Source organism: Somniosus microcephalus, chromosome 4, assembly GCF_052327205.1.
Source record: "Somniosus microcephalus isolate GS21.2 chromosome 4, FLI_Smic_1.0, whole genome shotgun sequence".
Taxonomy (NCBI): domain Eukaryota; kingdom Metazoa; phylum Chordata; class Chondrichthyes; order Squaliformes; family Somniosidae; genus Somniosus; species Somniosus microcephalus.
In genome coordinates this window covers 291,146,642-291,170,334 of record NC_140990.1, presented here as the reverse complement: position 1 = coordinate 291,170,334, position 23,693 = coordinate 291,146,642, and the positions used below count along the sequence as shown (strand labels likewise).

Here is a 23,693-nt window from a genome sequence, read left to right as displayed (position 1 = left end):
AACCTGACAGATCTCTCACATTTGGCAGAGTCTCATGTGGCACAATGGCCCAGAAATTCGGGTCGGGGGCTTCCCGCGGGTGCAAGCCCCGACCTGCACTTACCTACCGCGCCGGCCGTTGAGCTGTGGGCCCGCGTGGGATTCCGATCCTGGGCCTCCTCCAACTGCCGGCGCGCAATGCTTGCATATCCCAGGGGCACAGTTAGTTCGATGCGTCCCCTGGGATCACGTGGGCCATGGAGAGCCAATGGTAGCAGGGAATGCTGCATTCATAAGTTTGACAGGAAGACCTGTCAAACCTATAAATACTATGAGCCCCAAAACATCACTAAGTCTTCAAATAATTTTTTTTTTTAAATCACATTTTTAAAATAAACTATAAATTACATGAAATAACCATTTTAAACAATAATTTAAATTTTTGAAAAAATTAATTACATTTTCTAACGGGGCTAAAAATAATCTTACCTTTCTTTAAAGTATTTAAAAATAATAAACCTGTGGAAAAAATGTTTTAATTTTAATTAATTCACCACTTACCTTGTTAAAAGCAGGCCTTGCACCTGCTTTTTAAAAGTGTAACTCCTGGAGACTTACCCTCCCGGGAAAACCTGCAAAAAAAACGTAAGTTCGATGCACACGCGCTGCCTCTCCTGCGCACGCGTTCCACCTCTGAACCCCTTCTTTCAGGGGAACGGAAGTGCCGGTTTCCTGCGCATCTGCAGTGCATGCACGAAACCGGCACTTCCATTGGGCTTACGGGTGAGTACCCCATGCGTACTCACCCGTGGAGACCCGAATTTCTGGGCCATCATGTACATGCTGGAGCTTCTCAATCTCCCACTTGTATGCATTGTGCCAGTAATTCAGAGCACGTCATAGAATCATAGGGGAATAAATTCAGTCGCGCACCCTTTTGGGGCGTTAACTTTGCCGGGGTGCTACTTTTAGTTAGCACCCCTGCGCCATAAATTGAGTGGTAACGCTCCAAGCAGGAGGCGTGGTGCTACTGGAAGCACTCCCCCCTCCTTCCTGGGGCGCTGCCATTCAATATTGCGGCGCTACGTGCAACAGCGTCGCGGTATAATAGGCCTCCCCTGATTAAAGGAGAAGGGCCTTGCGCAGACTGCACCGGGGGGCCTGCTGGACCACTGGGGAGCGGGTTGCCGGGAAAACAGCCCGGCTAGCAAGAGGAGTGCCGGGCTGATTGATCACAGCCAGCACCCAGCACGAGAAAGCGCAAGGGGGCAGGTGTTGTCAGATGGCCCAAAAAAATGGCCGCCCGGCACTTGCCCTTTAATTTGTGCCACCACCGCGGCAAAAACACCACCCTGTTGGACATATCGTCCAGGGGTAGCTCAGGGGGCGCAACTGAAGTTTGCGGCCGGGGCACGAGCGGGGCGCTACCGGCTACTGCCGCCTCTAACCTCCCATTGAATTTCGCGGGAGGCGTTAGCGGTGCGGTGCCTAAGTGCTAGGGACTTTGCGCCCCTCATTAGCACCCCCCTGGGACGTTAATGGGAGACGCAAAGCAACCCAATTTTTCCCCCCCAGAGTGTCATAGAATGGTTACAGCACAAAAGGCAGCCATTCAGCCCGTCGAGCCCGTGCCGGCTCCCTGCAAAAGCACTCCCCCGCCCTTTCCCCGTAGCTCAGCAAATATTTTGTCCTTCAGGTTCTTATCCAATTCCCTTTTGAAAGCCACGATTGAATCTGCCTCTACCACCCTTTCAGGCAGTGCATTCCAGATCATAAGTTTTTCTTCATGTAGCCTTTGGTTCTTTTGCCAATCACCTTAAATCTGTGTCCTCTGGTTCTCGACCCTTCTGCCAATGGGAACAGTTTCTCTCTATCTACTCTGTCTAGACTCTTCATGATTTTGAACACCTCTATCAAATCTCCTCTCAACCTTCTCTGCTCTAAGGAGAACAACCCCAGCTTCTCCAGTCTATCCACGTAACTAAAGTTCCTCATTCCTGGAATCATTCTCGTAAATCTTTTCTGCACCGTCGCTCAGGCCTTCACATCCTTCCTAAAGTGCAGTGCCCAGAATTGGGCATAATACTCCAATTGAGGCTGAACCAGTATTTTATAAAGGTTCATCATAACTTCCTTACTACCCATTTACTACTTCTGCCTCTATTTATGAAGCCCAGGATCCCGTATGCTTTTTCAACCACTTTCTCAACCTGTCTTGCCACCTTCAACAATTTGTGCACATATACCCCCAGGTCTGTCTGTTCATGTAATCCCTTGAGAATAGTACCCTTCAGTTTATTTTGCCTCTCCTCGTTCTTCCTATCAAAATGTATCACTTCGCACTTTTCTGCATTAAATTTCATCTGCCACGTGTCCGCCCATTCCACCAGCCTGTCTATGTCCTCTTGAAGTCTATCACTATCCTCCTCACTGTTCACTATACTTCCACGTTTTGTGTCATTTGCAAATTTTGAAATGGTGTTAATCGCATTGCCCTCATCAATCCTCTCTGTTACCTCATCAAAAAACTCAATCAAGTTAGTTAAACACGATTTGCCTTTAACAAAACCGTGCTGGCTTTCCTTAATTAATCCACATTTGTCCAACTGACTGTTAATTCTGTCCCGGATTATCGTTTCTAAAAGCTTCTCCACCACTGAGGTTAAACTGACTGGCCTGAAGTTGCTGGGTTTATCCTTACACACTTTTTTCAACAAGGGTGTAACATATGCAATTCTCCAGTCCTCTGGCACCACCCCCGTATCTAAGGAGGATTGGAAGATTATGGCCAGTACCTCTGCGATTTCCTCCTTAATTTCCCTCAGCATCCTAGGATGCATCCCATCTGGTCCTGGTGACTTATCTACTTTAAGTACAGCCAGCATTTCTAGTAGCTCCTCTATCAATTTTTAGCCCATCCAGTAGCTCAGCTACCTCCTCTTTCACTATGACTTTGGCAGCATCTTCTTTCTTGGTAAAGACAGATGCAAAGTACTGATTTAGTACCTCAGCCAAGCCCTCTGCCTCCATGTGTAGGTCTCTTTTTTGGTCCCTAATCAGCCCCACCCCTCCTCTTACTACCCATTTACTACTTATATGCCTTTGGAAGACTTTTGGATTCCCTTTTATATTAGCTGCCAGTCTATTCTCATACTCTCACTTTACCCCTCTTTTTCCTTTTTCACTTCCCCTCTGAACTTTCTATATTCAGCCTGGTTCTCACTTGTATTCTCAACCTGACATTTGTCAAACGCCCCCTTTTTCTGCTTCATCTTACTCTCTATCTCTTTCTTCATCCAGGGAGCTCTGGCTTTGGTTGCCCTACCTTTCCCCCTCGTGGGAATGTACCTCAACTGTACCCAAACCATCTCCTCTTTAAAGGCTCTAAAACCCGGAGCTCGAGTTCCTCCAGCTGACGACACTTCCTGCACATGTAGTTGTCCAGGACATGGGACACATCCTGGAGTTCCCACATGTCACAAGATGTGCATTCCACGGGACTGAGGTGCCCTGTCATGCCTCAATTTCATAGACTATTAACTAACTTAACAGAAATAAGCTCAAGACTTCTCTGGCCTTCAGTCACTGGCCTATCATTTTAATTGAGGGCTTTCATTGCTGGTATGAATGTTGGGACCTCCATATATATTTGCTGCTTTCTCTGGGCCCGATTTTGTGGATTGTGTGGGAAATGGTCGGCTTTCCCCGAATGTGGGGTTCTGACACACAAAAAAGTGTCAGCCAGCTCCACGCAATTTTCCCTCAAGTGGCCAATTAATTTCCAGCATGTGGGCAGCCTTGCTAATTGTCCATTTCTAGTCAGAAAGCCCCACAGTATGATGTCATCATCCGTGGTGCTTTCAAGGTCCATAGCAAGCACTGCATCCTCTGAAGGCTTCCAAACGAACCATACAGGATGGCAGAGGAGCCTGCAGCAGCTGTGGCCAGTGCCAGACCCCGAGCTGCCTCCAAATTTGACGAGGCTTCACTGCAGGCATTATTGGATGGGGTTAGGGCCCACAGGGAGGTCCTCTTCCCTAGGTCAGGGAGGAAGAGGCCTCCCACTGAGACCAATGCTGCATGGATGCAGGTGTCAGCAGATGCCAACTCGCTGGGAGTCACCAGAAGAACCTTGGCATTACATCTCTAACTCCTTCCTTTACTCCCCCACAGTACCATCCAGAGCCCCCGTCCTCACTGTGGAGGAGGAAGAGGCTGTGCAGCCAGACTCCTCAGAGGAAGCTCCAACCTCTGAGGGCGCAGTGTCAGCAGAAGTAAGCACACCCAGCACCAGCGCAGACACTCACACCTTGGGGGGACCTTCGGGACATAGAGCAGTGTTGTCACCTGGTGTTTCACAGCTCACAAGTGAGCCTCAGCAGATTCTGGAGACAGGGACAGCAGTGGAGAGTCCTCGTCGAAGGGCGCAGGACTCTGCCAGCTCAGCTCAGCTGCGCTGCATGTCGACCCTCTGCCTCTGGGTCCATCCGCAAGAGAAGAGGTGATGGAACTCCATGCACAGATGCAGGAGTCTCTGGCAGGTTTTGTCTCCAGGGTCGCTGCGAGTGTGGAGCGAATGGAGGAGTCCATAGCGACCGTGAGCAGAGCCTTTGTGGAGTCATTGGCGCATGAACGCATCACCATGGAAAGGTTGGCAACCTCCATGGAGGCGATAACTCGCCAGGGTACGGAAAACATGGTGAGTGCTCATAAGAGAATGACATCTCTTGAGGAGCGTTGGCCATCTGTTGAACAGAGAAACCAGATCTTCATGGGAGTCCTTCTGATTAGGACTGCCAGTGCAGTAACGGGTCCCCATGGCCCCCTAAAGCGCAGCAAGGTGCTCTGAAGCCACTTCCAAGCGCTGGCCCCTTCTGGCCTGTGCAGCTTCAGGTGAGTGAGCAGCAGCCTGGTGCTCCTGGTGCTCATCATGCTGTTCCTGGTTCTGCTGCTGCCGCCTCTGCTGCTGGAGATCCTCTAATGGCAAGAAGGGAAGGAAAAAAAGGCATCCCATGCTTCTTGTAGATGCCTCCGCTGAGGAAGCGCTGAGTGAGGGTGGCGAGAGGGGCTTCCCAGGAGATCACATTGGAGAAGTGTGTGAGGCTCCAACCTTCCCCAGCTGTGCCTAAGCCTTGAAGAAGTAGCCCCAAGCCTGCAGCCACAAGGTCCTTCAACATACAAGTGCTGTCCCTTTAAATCGCAGTTTTTCCGAATGACCTGCAGCTGGTAGCAAGCAAGCCGGCAAGCTTCACGCCAGGTTTCATCGGCGGGGTTCCCCGCAGGCGTGTTTGATGTGGGGAAAGCCCCAAAATCGCAACGGCCCCTGAAAATCGACTTAAACAAGGTAATAATTGCTCATTAGTGTTCCGACGGCCAGTCCCGCCAGCGTCGGGTGGGACTGAAGCGGGTCGCGGAGAAATGGCGGTCCGAAAGTCGGACGGGGCGGGGAATCAGGCGTGTGGGGTCGCGACCCCCTTTTACGGCAATTTTCGGCCCCCGGCCGCCTGAAAAGCCGCCCGACGGCTGGCAGAAAATCGGGGCCTCTTATTCTTCAGGAAAACTCCACAGCCAGGAAGACAGAGAATGAGAAAAATAAAATGAAGAGGCTAAGCAAGAGGAGAAGAATACATTAATGCCACTTACTGTCCCTGCGGCATAAGAGAAATATAACTTAATGCTTTTAACCATCATTGCAACAACATTTTAGGTATAGCTCACAACTACATTGACAGACCTGAAATACTGATTGCAAATTAAACAATAGTCTAAACTAGTAATCATTAAAGAAAAATGATGTATATGACGGCCTAAAGAATGTAACCTGGCACTGCATTCATGAACAAACCAAAAATCTGTAGTTGAGGCAAATATGCATAGATGCATTTAAGGGGAAGCTAGATAAGCATATGAGGGAGAAAGGAATAGAAGGATATGCTGATAGGGTTAGGTGAAGTAGGATGGGAGGAGACTCAAGTGGAGCATAAACATCGGCATAGACCAGTTAGGCCGAATGGTCTGTTTCTGTGCTGTACACTTGATGTAACACTGTATGTAACATATCACAGTAGCACATCTTAGTAAGATCCTGTGGATAACTCATCACCACTCTACGCCCACTCCTAATTTTATCACCAAACCCTAGCACTTTTGCATTCCACCAGGGAACATCACCAAAAAAGAGATTGCAAACAGATTGAAAATAAACCTTCACATAAGGCAACATTTGGCTACGTCCCAGAAAGTTCCTTAGAGAAAAATATTTTTCTAAAGTTGCATGTTAGCAGCCTATTTCTGAGAGGACAAGCACTAAATAAATCCACTTGTGACTGACTGCGAGCTCATCTAAAAACTTTTCTAACTCAAGTTCATGTGCAATCATCAATGGGAGAAAGTGACATTGGATGAATTGGTTCTGACAGCTTCCAATCCTCCCCTCCAACTGATCTGATTGACTTATACTGACAACCTTCAATCCCAGTGAAAAAAGCTGCTTTTTCTTGTGAAACACTAGCAAGCTGACTTATGGATTAGAACACTTTCATCTTGAGACACCAATAGTTAGTGTTCTATCCTGCATCTATTTCCAGGTATAACAGATACTGTAGACAACATTCAATCTGTCTGCTACTCTTTTCGATATGCTGCACTGTCGTCATGTGGGGAGATGTTCTGAAGTATTAATCAGGATAAGCCTCCTCACATCCATCTCATGACCCAGCACATCAACTTTGTCAGCCATCAAACAACAGATCAGTGAGGCTGCACTGCTTCAACACTTGCCACATGGACTCCATTTTGTGCCTTGCCATTACTCAACTTTGCCTTCCTTTTTGTCTGCAACTTCTACCCCCTTTATGCAACTTTCTTTGACAAGGATCACAAAGACATAAACATTATTTTCAGCCTTTCGAAAAAAAAATTCAAGTGCAGCCACTTAGCTTGAAGTGGTAATTTTAAGGGCTGGATGCTTCGAATTTCATAAGCAACCCTTTTAAAAGCTCCCTGCACAAGGTTCAACATATTCAAAATATTGAAACGGTCTGACGCCTTGGGTCACTCAAGCTGCATGGAAGTACACAGGAGCGTGGAAAGCAGAGCCAGTTTTATCCCCATGACTGAGGAAGCGGCCATTTAACCTCCTAAAAACATTGGGTGATTCTGAAAGTTAAATTTAATCTGCTGTTTGTTCAATGCTTTCTCTGTAACCACTTAAAGGGCAGAAATTAAATTCAAGGTTACTTTGGATCAATGCTTAATCTAATTTATGCAGATTTGTTTTTATTAACACTGAACAGGAAATTCAAGGCTTGTGACTAACCAAAGTAACAAGTCATGGTTTCGCTTATCTGTCTTTTCAATCAAGTTACTTTGGAAATCTGTCTTACATTCAGACAGACACTGATAAGCAAGTAGAAAGATTCAGACAGAGATAAGCTGATAAAGTCGAGACTGACAGAAAACATTAACAACAACATTTAAACAACATTGAGTCCAAAGCGAAAGTTAAGTCTAAATTTATGAACTGTAAAAACAAATTTGAGACATAAGAATTAACAAATGAAAACCCTACAGTCTGGTGTGGTAAACTTTCAGCATTCTCAATCTGAACTGACTTAGTACACAACTAACCTTGATTATTCTTGCACAAAATCCTTTGGTTATAGATACCTCGCCCACATGTTCGATTATTTTCTGCCACACAGAGGCTCTCTTCAAGCAGATGCCAATGATAGCAGACTGGCTCCTCACAATGAATGGCTTCTATAAGGTGTGGACATCTTCCAGCATTGCCAGTGGGCTCTCTAACTACATGGCGTCTTCTTATCTTAAAACCTACAATTGAATTAGCAGTATTTTAGTGAAGCAAACAAGGATAAAGCACAATACACTATTTAGAATAACAAATGGAAATAAATTATATTCACCCAAACTGGTGCTGCAATTCAACAAATAAGATCATATGGCTTGGCAATATAATTATGCCTTGGTGAAAAGGTAATGAAAGCATAATCATCTCTGAACATGGCAAAGTGCATTGGAGCTCTTCTGAAATCCATTTTTTGTCTTTGTTTTAGACCAGTCACAAATATCACAAATAATTAAATACATGAAAAAGCTGTTGAGATATTGATGAACTATTTACCGTCAATTATTTACATAGGATTACGTAGGATATACGGCACAGAAACAGGCCATTTGGCCCAACCAGTCCATGCCGGCGTTTATGCTCAACACGAGCCTCCTCCCGTCTTCCCTCAGCTAGATCTATGAGCATAACCCTCTATTCCCTTTTCCCTCATATGCTTGTCTAGTCTCCCCTTAAATGCATCTATACTATTTGCTTCAACCACTCCCTGTGGTAGCGAGTTCAACATTCTCACCTCTCTTTGGGTAAAGAAGTTTCTTCTGAATTCCCTATTGGATTTCTTGGTGACTATCTTATTTTGATGGCCTTTAGTTATGCTCTTCCCCACAAGTGGAAACATTCTCTCTGTATCCACTCTATCAAAACCTTTCATAATTTTAAAGACCTCTATTAGGTCACCCCTCAGCCTTCTTTTTTCAAGAGAAAATAGACCCAGCCTGTTCATCCTTTCCTGATATGTATACCCTCGCATTTCTGGTATCATCCTTGTAAATCTTCTCTTCACCCTCTCCAGTGCCTCTATATCCTTTTTATAAAGTAAGTTTAATTTATTTGAGTAAATTAAACTGTTGGGGAGTTTAAACCGGAAGTAGAATCCCGATATAAAAAGGGGCGGGCCGAGTGCAGCAGCGCGAGTGCGGACGGCGTTGAGTGTACGGAGAGTTTGGTAAGTGCGAGAGTTCGGGCAAGTGGGAGGTGAGGGGATGTTTCTGTCCTGTTTTGTTTCCCACTCTCAGACTTAGCCAACACTGCGGAAGTGGAGCAGCGAGACGACTCCACCTAACAGGCCCCACAGGCAGCACTCAAAAGGGAGGTAGGTGATCAGCTGGCTGGTAGGTCCTCTTCCTTCTCTGTTACACCTTTATAAGTTGGTAAGTCCTATTAAATAGTGGTGTGATATTCATCATCTTTATCGGGGCAGAGGGTCTTCATAACTAATAATAAGAAATTTAATTAATTACATAGAAATGGGTGAACAGGTGATGGGTTACTGTTGCAAAATGTGGGAGCCGGTGGACCCCATTGAGGCTCACGGTGATTACATTTGCGATAAGTGTTTGCTGCTAGAGGAACTCAGGCTCCGTGTTAAAGAGCTTGAGACCGAGCTTCAGACACTGCGACACATCAGGGAGGGGGAGAAGTACCTGGACTCTATGTTTCAGGAGGTAGTCACACCTATGAAATTAATTAATTCAGATGTAGTCCGTGGTCAGGGACAGGACGGTGTGACTATGAGTGAGGCAGGTACAGGGATCCAGGAGGTAGTGTTGAAGGAGCCGCAGCCCTTGCTCTTGTCAAACAGGTTCAAGGTTCTTACTCCCTGTGAGGGCGGGAGCGGGGACTGCAAGGGGGATGAGCAACCTGGCCACAGCACCGTGGAACAGGGGGCCATTCAAGAGGGGGGAGTAAAAAGAAATGTTGTAGTGGTAGGGGATAGTATCATTAGGGGGATAGATAGGGTTCTCTGCAGTCGAGAGCGGGAGTACCGAAGGCTGTGTTGCCTGCCCGGTGCCAGGGTTAAGTACATCTCTTCTGGGCTGGAAAGAAACTTGGAGTGGGAGGGGGAGGATCCAGTTGTCGTGGTCCATGTTGGTACAAATGACATAGATAGGACAAGGAAGAAGGTTCTGTTAAAGGAGTATGAGCAGCTAGGGGTCAAATTAAAAAACAGAACCTCAAGGGTAATAATCTCTGGATTATTACCTGAGCCACGAGCGAATTTGGCTAGGATAAATAAAATTAAAGAGTTAAATGCGTGGCTCAAAGACTGGTGTGGGAGAAATGGCTTTTGCTTCTTGGGACACTGGCATCAGTACTGGGACAGGAGGGAGCTGTTCCGTTGGGACGGACTTCACTTGGCCAGTGCTGGGACTAGAGTCCTGGCGAATCATATAACTAGGGCTGTAGAGAGGGCTTTAAACTAACTGGTGGGGGGGAGGTTTCTAGAGAGCAAATAATAAAAATGACAAAGGAGAAGGCCATAGACCTAGGTAGCAGTAGGGGAATTAAAAACCAGAGCGTGTCAGGAAGGGACAGAAGGTATGGAGTAAAAAAGGTAAAGTAGTAAAAGGGGAAAAAGCAGGAACTAAGTGTCACAAAACATATTTGAAAGTTCTTTATCTGAATGCACGTAGCATTCGTAACAAAATAGACGAGTTAATGGCACAAATAACTACATATGGGTATGATTTTGTGGCCATTACAGAAACATGGCTGCAGGGTGACCATGACTGGGAATTAAACATACCAGGGTATTTAACAATCAGGAAGAACAGGCAGGAAGGAAGGGGAGGTGGGGTGGCTATGTTAATAAAGGAAGGAATCACTGCAATACAGAGAAATGATATTGGGTCAAAGAATCACGATAGTGAAACAGTTTGGGTGGAGATAAGGAATAATAAGGGGAAAAACACCAGTGGGCATAGTCTATAGGCCTCCTAATAGTTGCAACTCTGTTGGACGGAGTATTAATCAGGAAATAGTTGGGGCTTGTAATAAGGGAACAGCTATAATTATGGGGGATTTTAACTATCATATTAACTGGACAAATCAAATTGGGCAGGGCAGCCTTGAGGAAGAGTTCATAGTGTATTAGGGATGGGTTTCTTGAGCAGTATCTAACTGAACTGACCAGGGGGTAAGCAACCTTAGATTTAGTCCTGTGTAATGAGTCAGGATTAATTAAAAATGTCCTAGTAAAGGATCCCCTTGGAATGAGTGACCATAACATGGTTGAATTCCATATTCAATTACAGGGTGAGAAGGTTGGATCTCAAACAAGCGTACTGAGCTTGAATAAAGGAGACTATGAAGGTATGAGAGCGGAATTGATTAGAGTGGACTGGGAAAATAGATTAAAGGGTAAGACGGTACATGAGCAGTGGTGTACATTTAAGGAGTTATTTTACAACTTTCAAAAATAAATATTCCACTGAGGAAGAAAGGGTGTAAAAGAAATGACAGCCATCCGTGGCTAAGTAAAGTAATTAAGGATAGTATCCGACTAAAAACAAGGGCATATAAGGTAGCCAAATCTAGTGGGAAGATAGAAGATTGGGAAGTCTTCAAAAGACAGCAAAAAATAACTAAAAGATTGATTAAGAAAGGGAAGATAGATTATGAAAGTAAATGAGCAAAAAATATAAAAACAGATAGCAAGAGTTTTTATAGTTATATAAAAAGAAAAAGGGTGGCTAAAGTAAATGTTGGTCCCTTAGAGGATGAGACCGGGAAATTGATGGTGGGAAACATGGAGATGGCAAAAACGCTGAACAAATATTTTGTTTCAGTCTTTACGGTAGAAGACACTAAGAATATCCCAACACTGGACAAACAGGGGGCTCTAGCGGGGGAGGAGCTAAATATGATTAAAATCACTAAGGAAGTGGTACTCGGTAAAACAATGGGACTCAAGGCGGATAAATCCCCTGGACCTGATGGCTTACATCCTAGGGTCTTGAGGGAAGTGGCAGTAGGGATTGTGGATGCATTGGTAATAATTTTCCAAAACTCCCTGGACTCAGCAAAGGTCCTGGCAGATTGGAAAACTGCTAATGTAACACCCTTATTTAAAAAGGGTAGTAGGCAGAAGGCTGCAAATTATAGACCAGTTAGCCTTACATCTGTGGTTGGTAAAATTTTGGAGTCCATTATTAAGGAGACAGTAACGGAACATTTGGATAAACATAATTTAATAGGACAAAGTCAGCATGGTTTTATGAAGGGGAAGTCATGTTTGACAAATTTGCTTGAGTTCTTTGAGGACGTAACATATAGGGTGGATAAAGGGGAACCAGTGGACGTAGTGTATTTAGACTTCCAAAAGGCATTTGACAAGGTGCCACACAAAAGATTATTGCTCAAGATAAAAAATCACCGGATTAGGGGTAATATTCTGGCATAGGTGGAGGATTGGTTATCTAACAGAAAGCAGAGAGTTGGGATAAATGGTTCATTCTTAGACTGGCAATCAGTAACTAGTGGTGTTCCGCAGGGGTCAGTGCTGGGACCCCAACTCTTTACAATCTATATTAATGATTTGGAGGAGGGGACCGAGTGTAACATATCAAAGTTTGCAGATGAAACTAAGATGGGAGGGAAAGTAGTGAGTGAGGAGGACATAAAAAACCTGCAAAGGGACATAGACAGGCTAAGTAAGTGGGCAGAGATTTGGCAGATGGAATACAATACTGGAAAGTGTGAGGTTATGCACTTTGGCAGGAAAAATCATCGAGCAAGTTATTATCTTAATGGCAAGAAACTGGAAAGTACGGCAGTACAAAGGGATCTGGGGGTCCTGGTGCACGAAACTCAAAAAGTTAGTATGCAGGTGCAGCAGGTGATCAAGAAGGCCAATGGAATGTTGGCTTTTATTGCTAGGGGGATAGAATATAAAAACAGGGAGGTATGGGCAGCACGGTGGCATAGTGGTTAGCACTGTTGCCTCACAGCACCAGGGACCCGGGTTCGAATCCGGCCTCGGGCGACTGTCTGTGTGGAGTTTGCACATTCTCCCCGTGTTTGCGTGGGTTTCCTCCGGGTGCTCCGGTTTCCTCCCACAGTCCAAAGATGTGCGAGTTAGGTTGATTGGCTATGATAAATTGACCCTTAGTGTTAGGGGGATTAAATACGTGGGGTTACGGGGATAGGGTGGGATATGTGTTGGTGTAGGGGTTACGGGGATCGGGTGGGATATGTGTCGGTGCAGGCTCGATGGGCCAAAATGGCCTCTATCTGCACTGTGGGGTTTCTGTGATTGCTGCAGTTATACAAGGTATTGGTGAGACCGCACCTGGAATACTGCATACAGTTTTGGTGTCCATACTTAAGAAAAGGCATACTTGCTCTCAAGGCAGTACAAAGAAGGTTCACTCGGTTAATCCCGGGGATGGACATATGAGGAGAGGTTGAGTAGATTGGGACTCTACTCATTGGAGTTCAGAAGAATGAGAGGCGATCTTATTGAAACATATAAGATTGTGAAGGGGCTTGATCGGGTGGATGCGGTGAGGATGTTCCCAATGATGGGCGAAACTAGAACTAGGGGGCATAATCTTAGAATAAGGGGCTGCTCTTTCAAAACTGAGATGAGGAGAAACTTCTTCACTCAGAGGGTAGTAGGTCTGTGGAATTTGCTGCCCCAGAAAGCTGTGGAAGCTACATCATTAAATAAATTTAAAACAGAAATAGACAGTTTCCTAGAAGGGAATTAGGGGTTATGGGGAGTGGGCAGGAAATTGGACATGAGTCTAGGTTCGGATCGGCCATGGCCCTGTGGGTGGCGGAGCGGGCCCAGGGGCCGTGTAGCCTGGTCCTGCTCCTACTTCTTGTGTTCTAATTCTGTGTTAGATTTCAGGAGATGGTTCTATTCACAGGGATTAGTGGAGACCTCAGGAACAGGCTGCCAGCTAGGAGTCCTTCAAGAGTAAATTGGGCCTGTTCCTGGCTGGGGTGGAGATCACCTTTTACAGAAGGTAAGTACTGCAGGAAATACAGGGACAGCGTGATCTCCTGGACAAGTTTCGATCGCCTAGATGGGTCGGAGAGGAATTTCCCAGATTTTTTCTCCCAAATTGGCCATTGGGTTTTTTTATCTGGTTTTTCGCCTCTCCCGGGAGATCACATGGGTTCGGGTGGGATGGAGAGTGGAAGTATGTTTGAAGTTAGGATCAGATCAGCCATGATCTTATTGAATGGCGGAGCAGGCTCGAGGGGCCGATTGGCCTACTCCTGCTCCTATTTCTTATATTCTTATGTCCATATAATATGGCAACCAGAACTGCATGCAGTACTCTTAAGTATGGTCGAACCAAGGGGGCGATTTTGTCAGTGGGGGCGCGTTGGAAGCGGGACTGCTGCTTGTCAGGTCGTTGTCCCACCTCCATCGACTTGTAGCCAACCCATGCTATTTTCCCTTGATTGACCTTGTTAAGCTCACCCAAAAGGCTTAGCAGGCCTATTAAGGGGAAGTCGGTTACAGAGAATGTCAGCGTATGACGTTTCATCTGTCAAAAATTTTTGACAGATGAATTGTCATCATTTGACAGCTCTGTGAAACTGTCAAACACTGACATTCTATGTTGTTTGATGAGTCCTTGGGGGAGAAATTTGTTGGGCTGCGCCACCAGTTAGCGCCTAAAGAGGGCACTCAGTGGCTTTAGCGCCGCTGGCCACGCCTCCCGCGATATTTAGCTGGGGCGTTAATGGCGGCGTTAGCCTGTTTGCGAGCTTGGCGCCCCGTTTGCGGCTCAACCCAATTTCTCCCCCCTTGTATTCAAGACTCATCAAACCTCTTTCCTTAGCAGAAGTTAGATGACTGTTGCATCGGAGAATGCAGCAGCCATCTGTCATCTCTGCCGGTGAGATGCAAGATTCTCCGCATCCCCAACTGTTGAAGCCTGCAGGAAGAAACAAAGGTAAGTAAACATTTTCTATCACTTTTCACTCACCTCACATACTTACCTCTCCACACTTGCACCCATCACTTAGCTTTATATCGCACTTTTGCACCCCTCCGACCCCTGCAGACCCACTGCTCGCCTCGGTGGCCCTGGCGGGCTTTCCCAACATCGGGAAGCCCGCGTCTCTGTTGGAAAAATGGGGATAATCCTCTTAACTGCCTGTTAACTACCTGTTAACAGGCAGTTAAGTGGCTGTAATCCCCTTCCCGCCTTGAGGAGGTCGGCTACCCACCTCCTGGGAAGATGGCACTGAGGCGGGTTGGGGGGGGGAACGGGCACCCACCCCCAGATTCTGTCATTTTCCCGGCAGTCCTGCCTCCATACCTGCCTCCCCAGGGCTGGCAAAATCGCGCCCCAAGGTTCGATACAGGTTTAGCATAACTTCCTTACTTTTCAATTCTATCCCTCTAGAAATAAACCGTAGTGCTTGGTTTGCTTTTTTTATGTCCTTGTTATCCTGCGTCGCAACTTTTAGTGATTTGTGTATTTGTACTCCTAGATCCCTTTGTTCCTCTACCCCACCTACAGGTGACCTCCCTATTCTTCCTACCAAAATGTAATACTTCACATTTATCTGCGTAGAACGTCATTTGCCAATTATATGCCCATTCTGCAAGTTTATTAATGTCCTCCTATAACTTGTTGCAGTCCTCCTCAGTATTGACTATCCCCCCGCCCCAATTTGGTGTCATCTGCAAATTTAAAAATTGTGTTTTGGATTCCTAAGTCTAAATCGTTAATGTAAATTGTGAACAGCAGTGGTCCCAGCACTGATCCTTGTGGAATACCACTACCCACCTTCTGCCACTGTGAATAGCTACCCTTTACTCCCACTCTCTGCTTTCTGTCTTGAAGCCAGCCAGCAATCCAATCTGGTAAGGAAACAGATGATGCAAGAGCTATAAGAGCTACAAGTAGTTGGGCCAACAGTGGTGAATGAGTGTTCTACCAAAAAGCAAGCTACAAATCCTTGTCCAATGCCACAGCAGTAAACATTCTTCTGCCTGATGTACAGAAGCATCAATATCAACAATAAAGTGTTCACATTCCAGGTCATCCATATGCTTTAGAAAGAAATATACACATTACATAAATGTCCTGCAGAAGTGTCTATCCTGCAGACAGATCTATCCAATTCCATCCTGTGGAGATAAAATAAGGCAAGAAAGCAATGTAACAAAGCTGTGGTAGCATAAGTTGGTCATTCTTCTTTTAAGAAAAGCACAAAGGGCTGGTGCCTTGGTTGACAAAGAATTCAATAAAATATTGTGTTTGGAATTAAAATCAGAACATTTATCAAATTTGGGAATTTGGTCTATAATTTCTTTTCATTGCAGCTGATAAGTCTGCATTTTCAGAATATTACTGATATGGAGGTTGAATGAATTGTTTCACTGGCCAGAATTTTCCCTACCTGGGCAGGTCCGGTGTGGGCAGTGGCCATGGCGGGTCACGACCCCATTGCTGGCTCCATCCTACTCCACAGAATGACTTTCCCTTAATCTGGCCTATTAAGCTTGTTACCCAGCCCAATTAAACGGTGCAGGTCCGGCGACGTCATTCGTGATGCATTTTCAGCCGGGAGCTTTAAAGGGGCCATGGCCACATTACATTTGAAGGTTAATGTAACATCGTGCACTACAGCATTGGAGTGCTGCAAACACTTTGGCAATAACTGCACAAAGGCAGAGGGCTGCACCCAGGTTCTCCCATGACTCCCTCCATATGCTTATGGGGGGAGTCAGAGCACACAGGAAGGCCCTCTTCCCTTCTAATGGGTGGAAGAGACCTCCCCAGGAGAGCAAAACAGCCTGGTTGCACATTGCACAGGAGGGCACAAGCAGGGATCTCATCAGGAGGACATGGGTGCAGTGGCGCAAACTTTCAATGATCTCATTAGATCAGGAAACGTGAGTACAAAGCCACACTCACCTTCATCCTGTGTCACTCATCACATCCCCATCACTCTGCCTTCCCTACCCTACTCCTGCACATTCACACCAACTTACCTTGCACCTCCACCCATCCCTCTCTATCTACATTATCACTTCCCTATCTCACTAGCCACCCCTCACACTCATCCTCATCCTACTGCAATCATACCAACTAACAAAACACAAGGAGGCCACTTGGCTTTGACACCCCACTCTATCATAGTCTCCCTCTAAAGATCTAACCCATCCATGGGGACCCAGGATATAGTGATGGAGGAGCCTCAGCCCTTGACCTTGTCCAACAGCTACGAGGTACTTGCTGCCTGTATGGATGAGAACAAGGACTGCAGGGAGGATGGGCAAACTGACTATAGCACCGTAGTACAGGAGGCCATTCAAGTGGGGGAAGTAAAAAGAAAATTGTAGTGGTAGGCGACAGTATAGTCAGGAGGATGGATACTGTTATCTGCAGCCGTGACAGGGAGTACCGACAGCTGTGTTACCTGCCCAGTGCCAGGGTTAAGGATATCTCCTCGCAGCTGGAGAAGAAATTGGAGTGGGAGAGGGAGGATCCAGTTGTTGTGGTCCACGTAGGAACCAACGACATAGATAGAACTAGGAATGAGGTTCTGCTGAGGGAGTTTGAGGAGCAAGGATCCAAATTAAAAAGCAGAACCTCAAAGGTAATAATCTCTGGATTGTTACCTGAGCCAAGCACAAATTGGCATACGGACAAACAGATTAGAGGTTTAAAGGCGTGGCTCAAAGAGTGGTGTGGGAGGAAGGGGTTTCACTTCAGGGGGCACTGGCACCAGTACTGGGGAAAGAGTGAGCTGTTCCGATGGGACGGGCTCCACTTAAACTGGTGTGGGACCAGTATCCTGATGAATTGAATAATTAGGGCAGTAAAGAGGGATTTAAGCTAATGAAGGGGTGGTGGGGTGGGAGGATTCGGGAAAGGGTAAATTTAAAAGCAGCAAGAGAAATGTCAAGCCCTAGAACAGAGTAGAGCTTGGGGTAAAAATGAGCAGAGTGGGTAGTAAAGGGGCCTTTAGGGAAGCGTGACCATAATATGATAGAATTTTATATTGAGTTTGAAAGTGATTTAATTAAATCCAAAACAAGGATCTTAAATCTGAACAAAGCAAACTACCTACGTATGAGGGCCAAGTTGGCTAACTTGGGAAACTACATTAAAAGTTATGACGGTAGACAAACAATGGCGAGCATTTAAAGAATTAATACATAATTTACAACAAATATACATTCCTTTAAGGCACAAAAACCCCACAGGAAAAGTGGTCCAACCATGGGCAACAAGAGAATTTAAAGAGCGTATTAGATCAAAGGAAGAAGCTTGTAATGTTGCCAAAAAGAGTACTAAGCCTGAGGAATGGGAGGAGTTTAGAATTCAGCAAAGGAGGACCAGGAAATTGATCAATAAAGGGAAAATAGAATATGAGAGTAAACATGCGAGAGACATAAAAACAGACTGTAAAAGCTTCTATAGGTATGTAAAAAGGAAAAGATCAGCAAAAGTAAATGTGGGTCCCTTACAGGCTGAGACAGGAGAAACTATAATGGGGAATAAGGAAATGGCAGAGAAATTAAACAAATACTTTGGGCTGGATTTTGCCGACGCTCAGAGGGCGGGTTTGGAGGCAGATCCGCTGTCAAAATAGCAAAGATTGACAGCAGGTAGGAAACTTGCTGTCAACCTGCCTCCATGTGAGTCTCCAAGGTGTCGGGTCTGTCAGCGGAGAACTGACCCGACACCAAGCGGCGGAGGAGACAATTGGGCTCATTAAATGGCTTGTCAAGAGTCAATTTAATGGTATTTTGAGGCTTCCTTCCAATTTTAGCTGCTCCCCCACGGGTTATCCGCTGCTCGGGAAACACGCCAGCTCACTCTGGCATGAGTTGAGTCTGTTCTGATGTATCTGATAAGCTGACAGCTACAGAAGTGGTGTAAAGGATGCCATGTTGCAGATGGTCAGTTTTAGAGTGCAGAAACTGTTGGTTACTGCATTTGTAAGATATATAGGGCTGGATTTTCATTGGTCCGTGGAGGCGGGATTGGAGGCGTGTGGGGGTTTAAAATCCCGAAATCGGGGGTCCCGACCCCATCCCGCCCCCAACCCACCTCCATGCCAGTTTCAAAGGAGGCGGGTACCCGCCCCGCACTGGGACCCACCTTCCCGAGGCGGGAAGGGGATTAGTGCCAATTAACTGCCTGTTAACAGGTAGTTAACAGGCAGTTTTTAGCCTAATCCCTATTTTCATTGTTGAAATGTGGGATTCTCGACAGCTCCAAACCACGCCAAGTTAGCGAGGCGGGCCGTCAGGATGAAGGGCTTGGAGGGGGTCGAGATGTTCGGTGTTCAGGTGAGTGATGGGTGCATGAGTACCGAGGTAAGTGTGTTTGGTGTGTGTAAAGTGTTTAAAGAAGTTCCACTAACCTTTACTTACCTTTACAGCCTTCCTTCCTTCAGGTCTCGGGAGTCCCTCACCTCACCGGCACAGAAAGCAGAATGGCCGCCAGCTGTCAAAATCTGCAGCCTCTGTTTTCTGTTCTGGGGAGATCTCTAAATCATCCTTAGAGGAAGGAATTAACCTGGAGTACAGATTGTCAGTGTTTGACAGCTTCAAACAGCTGTGAAACGCTGATATTTCATCTGTCAAAAGGTCTTGACAGATGAAATTTCAATCTGTGACGTCACCTGTTGCCGGGTGGCCTTTAATTGGCCTGCTGAGCCCACTGGGTGGGCTCAACAAGGTCAATCAAGTCTAAATCGCGTGGGTTGGCTAGAACTCGATGGAGGTGGGACTACATGTTGTAGTCCCGCCTCCTACCCGCCTCCTCAATGAAAATCCAGCCCATGGAGATTTCTTTAGCTTGCAAGTGTTTAGAGGCAACTGTATGTACAGTGCCACCTCATTGGAACAACCTCTATCACCATTGACAGATCGCTTCTGTCATCTCACTTGCAGGTGCCATCTATTGCAGCAACATCGGTGCCCTCGAAACTATCTCACCTTGCTCCTCTGAATCCTTCCACACTCAGTCCCAACACCAGCATCACCAGGCACAGCAGCAGCACCAACAACAACACCAACCTTCTCCACCATCACCTGATAATGCACAGGACACAGGGCATCCACCCCTGACAACATTGCTGCCCGGGAGGCCAGCGATGGCTTCACCATGGCCAGATTAACTTCACTTGATGCTGTAAACTCTGGCTGCTACATGATGCGCCAGGTTGACACCATCCCACAACAGCACTGTAAAGCATCCCTTTAATGTCCAAGCCATTCCATACACACTCATCACTATAGCTGGGGGGGGGGGGGGGGCGCGGAGGGAGTTATGTCTGAACATTCACTGGAATTCAGTAAGACACTTCTCAAGGTGCACACAGATCTGTCCAATAAGGGGCCGTGATGAAAATATAGATTTCACTGTATGACAACATATTACCAGAAACTTCACGTGGACATTGGCTAAACCTCTCAAGTGCCTACCCTTGTGTGTTGTTAGTTGGCATGCTTGCAGTAGGATGAGGGTGAGTGTGAGGGGTGGCTAGTAAGATGGGGAAGTGATAATGTAGATAGAGAGGGATGGGTGGAGGTAAGTTGGTGTAAGGATGTGCAGGAGAAGGTTAGGGAAGGCAGAGTGATGGGGATGTGTTGAGTGGTACAGCAGAGTGAGTTTGAGTGTGGCTTTGCAGTGACATTTTGTGATCCACTGAGATCATTGAAAGGTTGGCGCCATTGCAGCAAGGGACTCCTCTCGACATCCCTGCTTTTGCCCTCCTGTGCAATGTGCAACCAGGCTGCGTTGGTGTCTTGGGGAGGTCTCTTCCACCCTTGGAAAGGAAGAGAACCTCCTTGTGTGCTGTGACCCCCTCCATAAACATATGGAGGGAGTCATGGGAGAGCCTGGGTGCAATGGTCCACCTTTGTTCAGTGCTTGTCAGTGTTTGCAGCACCTCAATGCTGTAAAACACTGACAGAACAACTGTCAAAATCAATGTGGCCGTGGTCCCTTTAAGGAAACTGGCTGATGACATGTCATCAAATTACATCAGCAGACCCGCTTCCTGTTAATTAGCCAGTTAGCCTAACAAGGGAAAATCCCTTTGTCAGAGCGGCTGCAGCGGGAGCGGGACCAGAACCTGGCAACCAGCTATCCCGCTGCCATCCCGACACCGCTGAGAAAATCCAGTGTGTCTGTCTTCACGGAAGAAGATGCAAAAAACTTCCCGGAAATAATAGAGAACCAAGGGTCTAGCGAGAATGAGGAAATGAAAGAAATTAGTATTAGTAAAAAAAAGTACTGGAGAAATTAATGGGACTGAAAGCCGATAAATCCCCTGGACCTGATGGCCTACATCCTAGGGTTTTAAAAGAGTTGGCTATAGAGATAGTGGATGCATTGGTTGTCATTTTCCAAAATTCCATTGATTCTGGAATGGTTCCCGTGGATTGGAAAGTGGCAAATGTAACCGCACTATTTAAGAAAGGAGGGAGAGAGAAAACGGGGAACTACAGATCAATTAGCCTGACACCAGTAGTAGAGAAAATGCTAGAATCTATTACAGTATTAAGGACGTGGTAACAGGGCACTTAGAAAATAATAATAGGATTTGGCAGAGTCATACAGCATGAAAAATGGGGGCAGGGATCTTTCGATTAGGCACTGTCGGACTCAACATCGAGTTCAACAATTTCAGATAATTATCCCTGCCCCCATTTTTCATGCAGTATGATTTTTGCCACTCCCATTTGCAACATTTTATCTTTCCTGCCTCTTACAAAAGTACAGGATGTTCTTTCAATTCCTTCTTCCCCTCCTAACCCCACCTCCCTGTCTCTGCACCTGCTTAATATCTATTACATCTCCAGCTTTTTCCAGTTCTGACGAAGGGTCCCAGACCTGAAACGTTAACTCCGTTTCTCTCTCCATGGATGCTGCCTGGCCTGCTGAGTGTTGCCAGCGTTTTCTGTTGTTATTTCAGATTTCCAGCATCCGCAGTATTTTGCTATTCTAATACTACTTTAAATTGGGTCGCCTGTCTGTGCCGGTCGGATTGCTGCCACACCGACAGACGTGCCCGAGGGTAAAGCACGTGGAGGTGGGATGACGGCGGGTTCCTGACCCACTCCCAAAAATATCAATTTCCCACCCGACCCGCCTCCGATCGTGTCCGCAACCACCCCGGAAAATTCTGGCCAATGTTCTTTAATACAGAATCAAGAGAGTGGTGAAGGGGGTAACAAGGGCTTTTGTCACTTATCAGGTAAGGGACTGAGCAGGTCACCCAAAGTGCTGCTCTATCCTCTCTAGCTGCAGTGCCCATCCTTTTGGTTCTCCTTAATCTTCATCCAATTCTTCCTCATCTGATGATGCCCCTTCTTGTTGCTGTGCTTCCTCTAACTCCAAGCTTCTTTGCATTGCCAGGTTGTGCAGAATGTTGCAAACTACAATGCTGCTGCCCACTTTGTTTGGCTCATATTGTAGCCCCCAGAGCAATCAAGGAAGGCACCTAACCTTTGCTTCACGATGTCAATGGTACCCTCTATGATGTTCCTGGTAAACCCATGGCTCTGATTGTACCTGTGTTGCTCAGGTGTGGTGGAGATGCAGAGGGGTGTCATCAGCCTTGTCTGTAGGGGGTGTCCCTTGTCCCCTAGCAGCCATTCTCTGATGTTCCTGGATTGGTGCAGAAGTGGGAGGGGCTGGGGATGACTGTCATAGCTGAAGGTGCCATGGCAATTGCCATCGAAACAGACAAACACTTGCATTATTCTTCTGTGGTGATCACACACCAGCTGTACATTGATGGAGTGGAAGCCTTTCACACAGAAATCACAGAAATCACAGAAACCCCACAGTGCAGATAGAGGCCATTTCGGCCCATCGAGCCTGCACCGACACATATCCCACCCGATCCCCGTAACCCCTACACCAACACATATCCCACCCTATCCCCGTAACCCCACGTATTTAATCCCCCTAACACTAAGGGTCAATTTATCATAGCCAATCATCCTAACCCGCACATCTTTGGACTGTGGGAGGAAACCGGAGCACCCGGAGGAAACTCACGCAAACACGGGGAGAATGTGCAAACTCCACAGAGACAGTCACCTGAGGCCGGATTCGAACCCGGGTCCCTGGCACTGTGAGGCAACAGTGCTAACCACTATGCCACCGTGCTGCCCGGAGGCTCAGAAAAGCTCTTGGCTTGTCATCTGGTGCTCTGATAGTGACATGAGTTCTGACTATAATGTCCTGAACATAAAGGAAGCCAGCCACTGCTGCAAATCCCAGCGCTTTCTCATTCTGGCTGCTGGTGTCCATTGGGAAGTGAATGTACTGATTTGCTCTGGCAAGGAGAGTATAGTAATCTGGGATGTTATGATTAAGGTTATCCACCAGGTGGTGCTGTAGCCAATGCTGCTGCTAAGGTCAGAGGTTTGCTTCCTGTTAAGGTCAGAGGTTTGCTTCCTGTCAAGGTCAGCAAAGGTGAGATGCCAGGATGCAGGCATGATGTTTGTTACTATGTTTGTTAATAAAGTACTCGTGCTAATTCTACGATATCGCCTCTTTGAGTCCTTGTCTCACTACATGGATTTATCACATTTGGCGATGAGGTAAAAAGGACCTTGGATTAAGAAGAGAAGTCTGCCAGGACGTTTAAACAACAAAATTACGAGCTACAGTTAGCTACCAGCTGGAAGAGAGCATGGCTGCCACGGTAGGAACGGTTTCCGCTTTTGATAATCAAGCACAAACCTGGGAGGAATACTGTGAAGTGTTGGGTTATTTTTTCGAAGCAAATGAAATAAATGATGCTGGAAAAAGGAAAGCCATTCTGCTTAGTTCAGTGGGAAGCCAAACCTACAGTTTGATGAAGAATCTGCTCAGTCCTGAAAAGCCTGGAGACAAATCATTTGTTGAATTAGTGGCTTTGCTAAAAGAACATTTCAACCCCAAGCCTAGTGAGATTGTACAGCGGTTCAAGTTTAATTCAAGGAACAGGAAAGAGGAAGAGAGCGTAATGGACTATGTAGCACTGTTGCGTAAATTTGCACAAGATTGCAATTATGGGAACAACCTGAAGGAAATGCTGCGAGATAGGCTAGTTTGCGGAATTATGGACGACC

General features: G+C 46.4%; 1 protein-coding gene across 2 annotated transcripts in view; it reads right to left on the bottom strand.

Annotated features, from left to right (window-relative positions):
* The window catches only part of thsd7ba (thrombospondin, type I, domain containing 7Ba), a 1,218,118-nt gene that overhangs the window by 640,435 nt on the left and 553,990 nt on the right, over positions 1-23,693 (bottom strand). For both annotated transcript variants that reach the window (XM_085986643.1, XM_085986644.1), the window contains exon 8: positions 7,609-7,812. In XM_085986643.1, the coding sequence (XP_085842769.1) occupies positions 7,609-7,812 (204 nt within the window). The remainder of the gene's footprint in view (positions 1-7,608; positions 7,813-23,693) is intronic.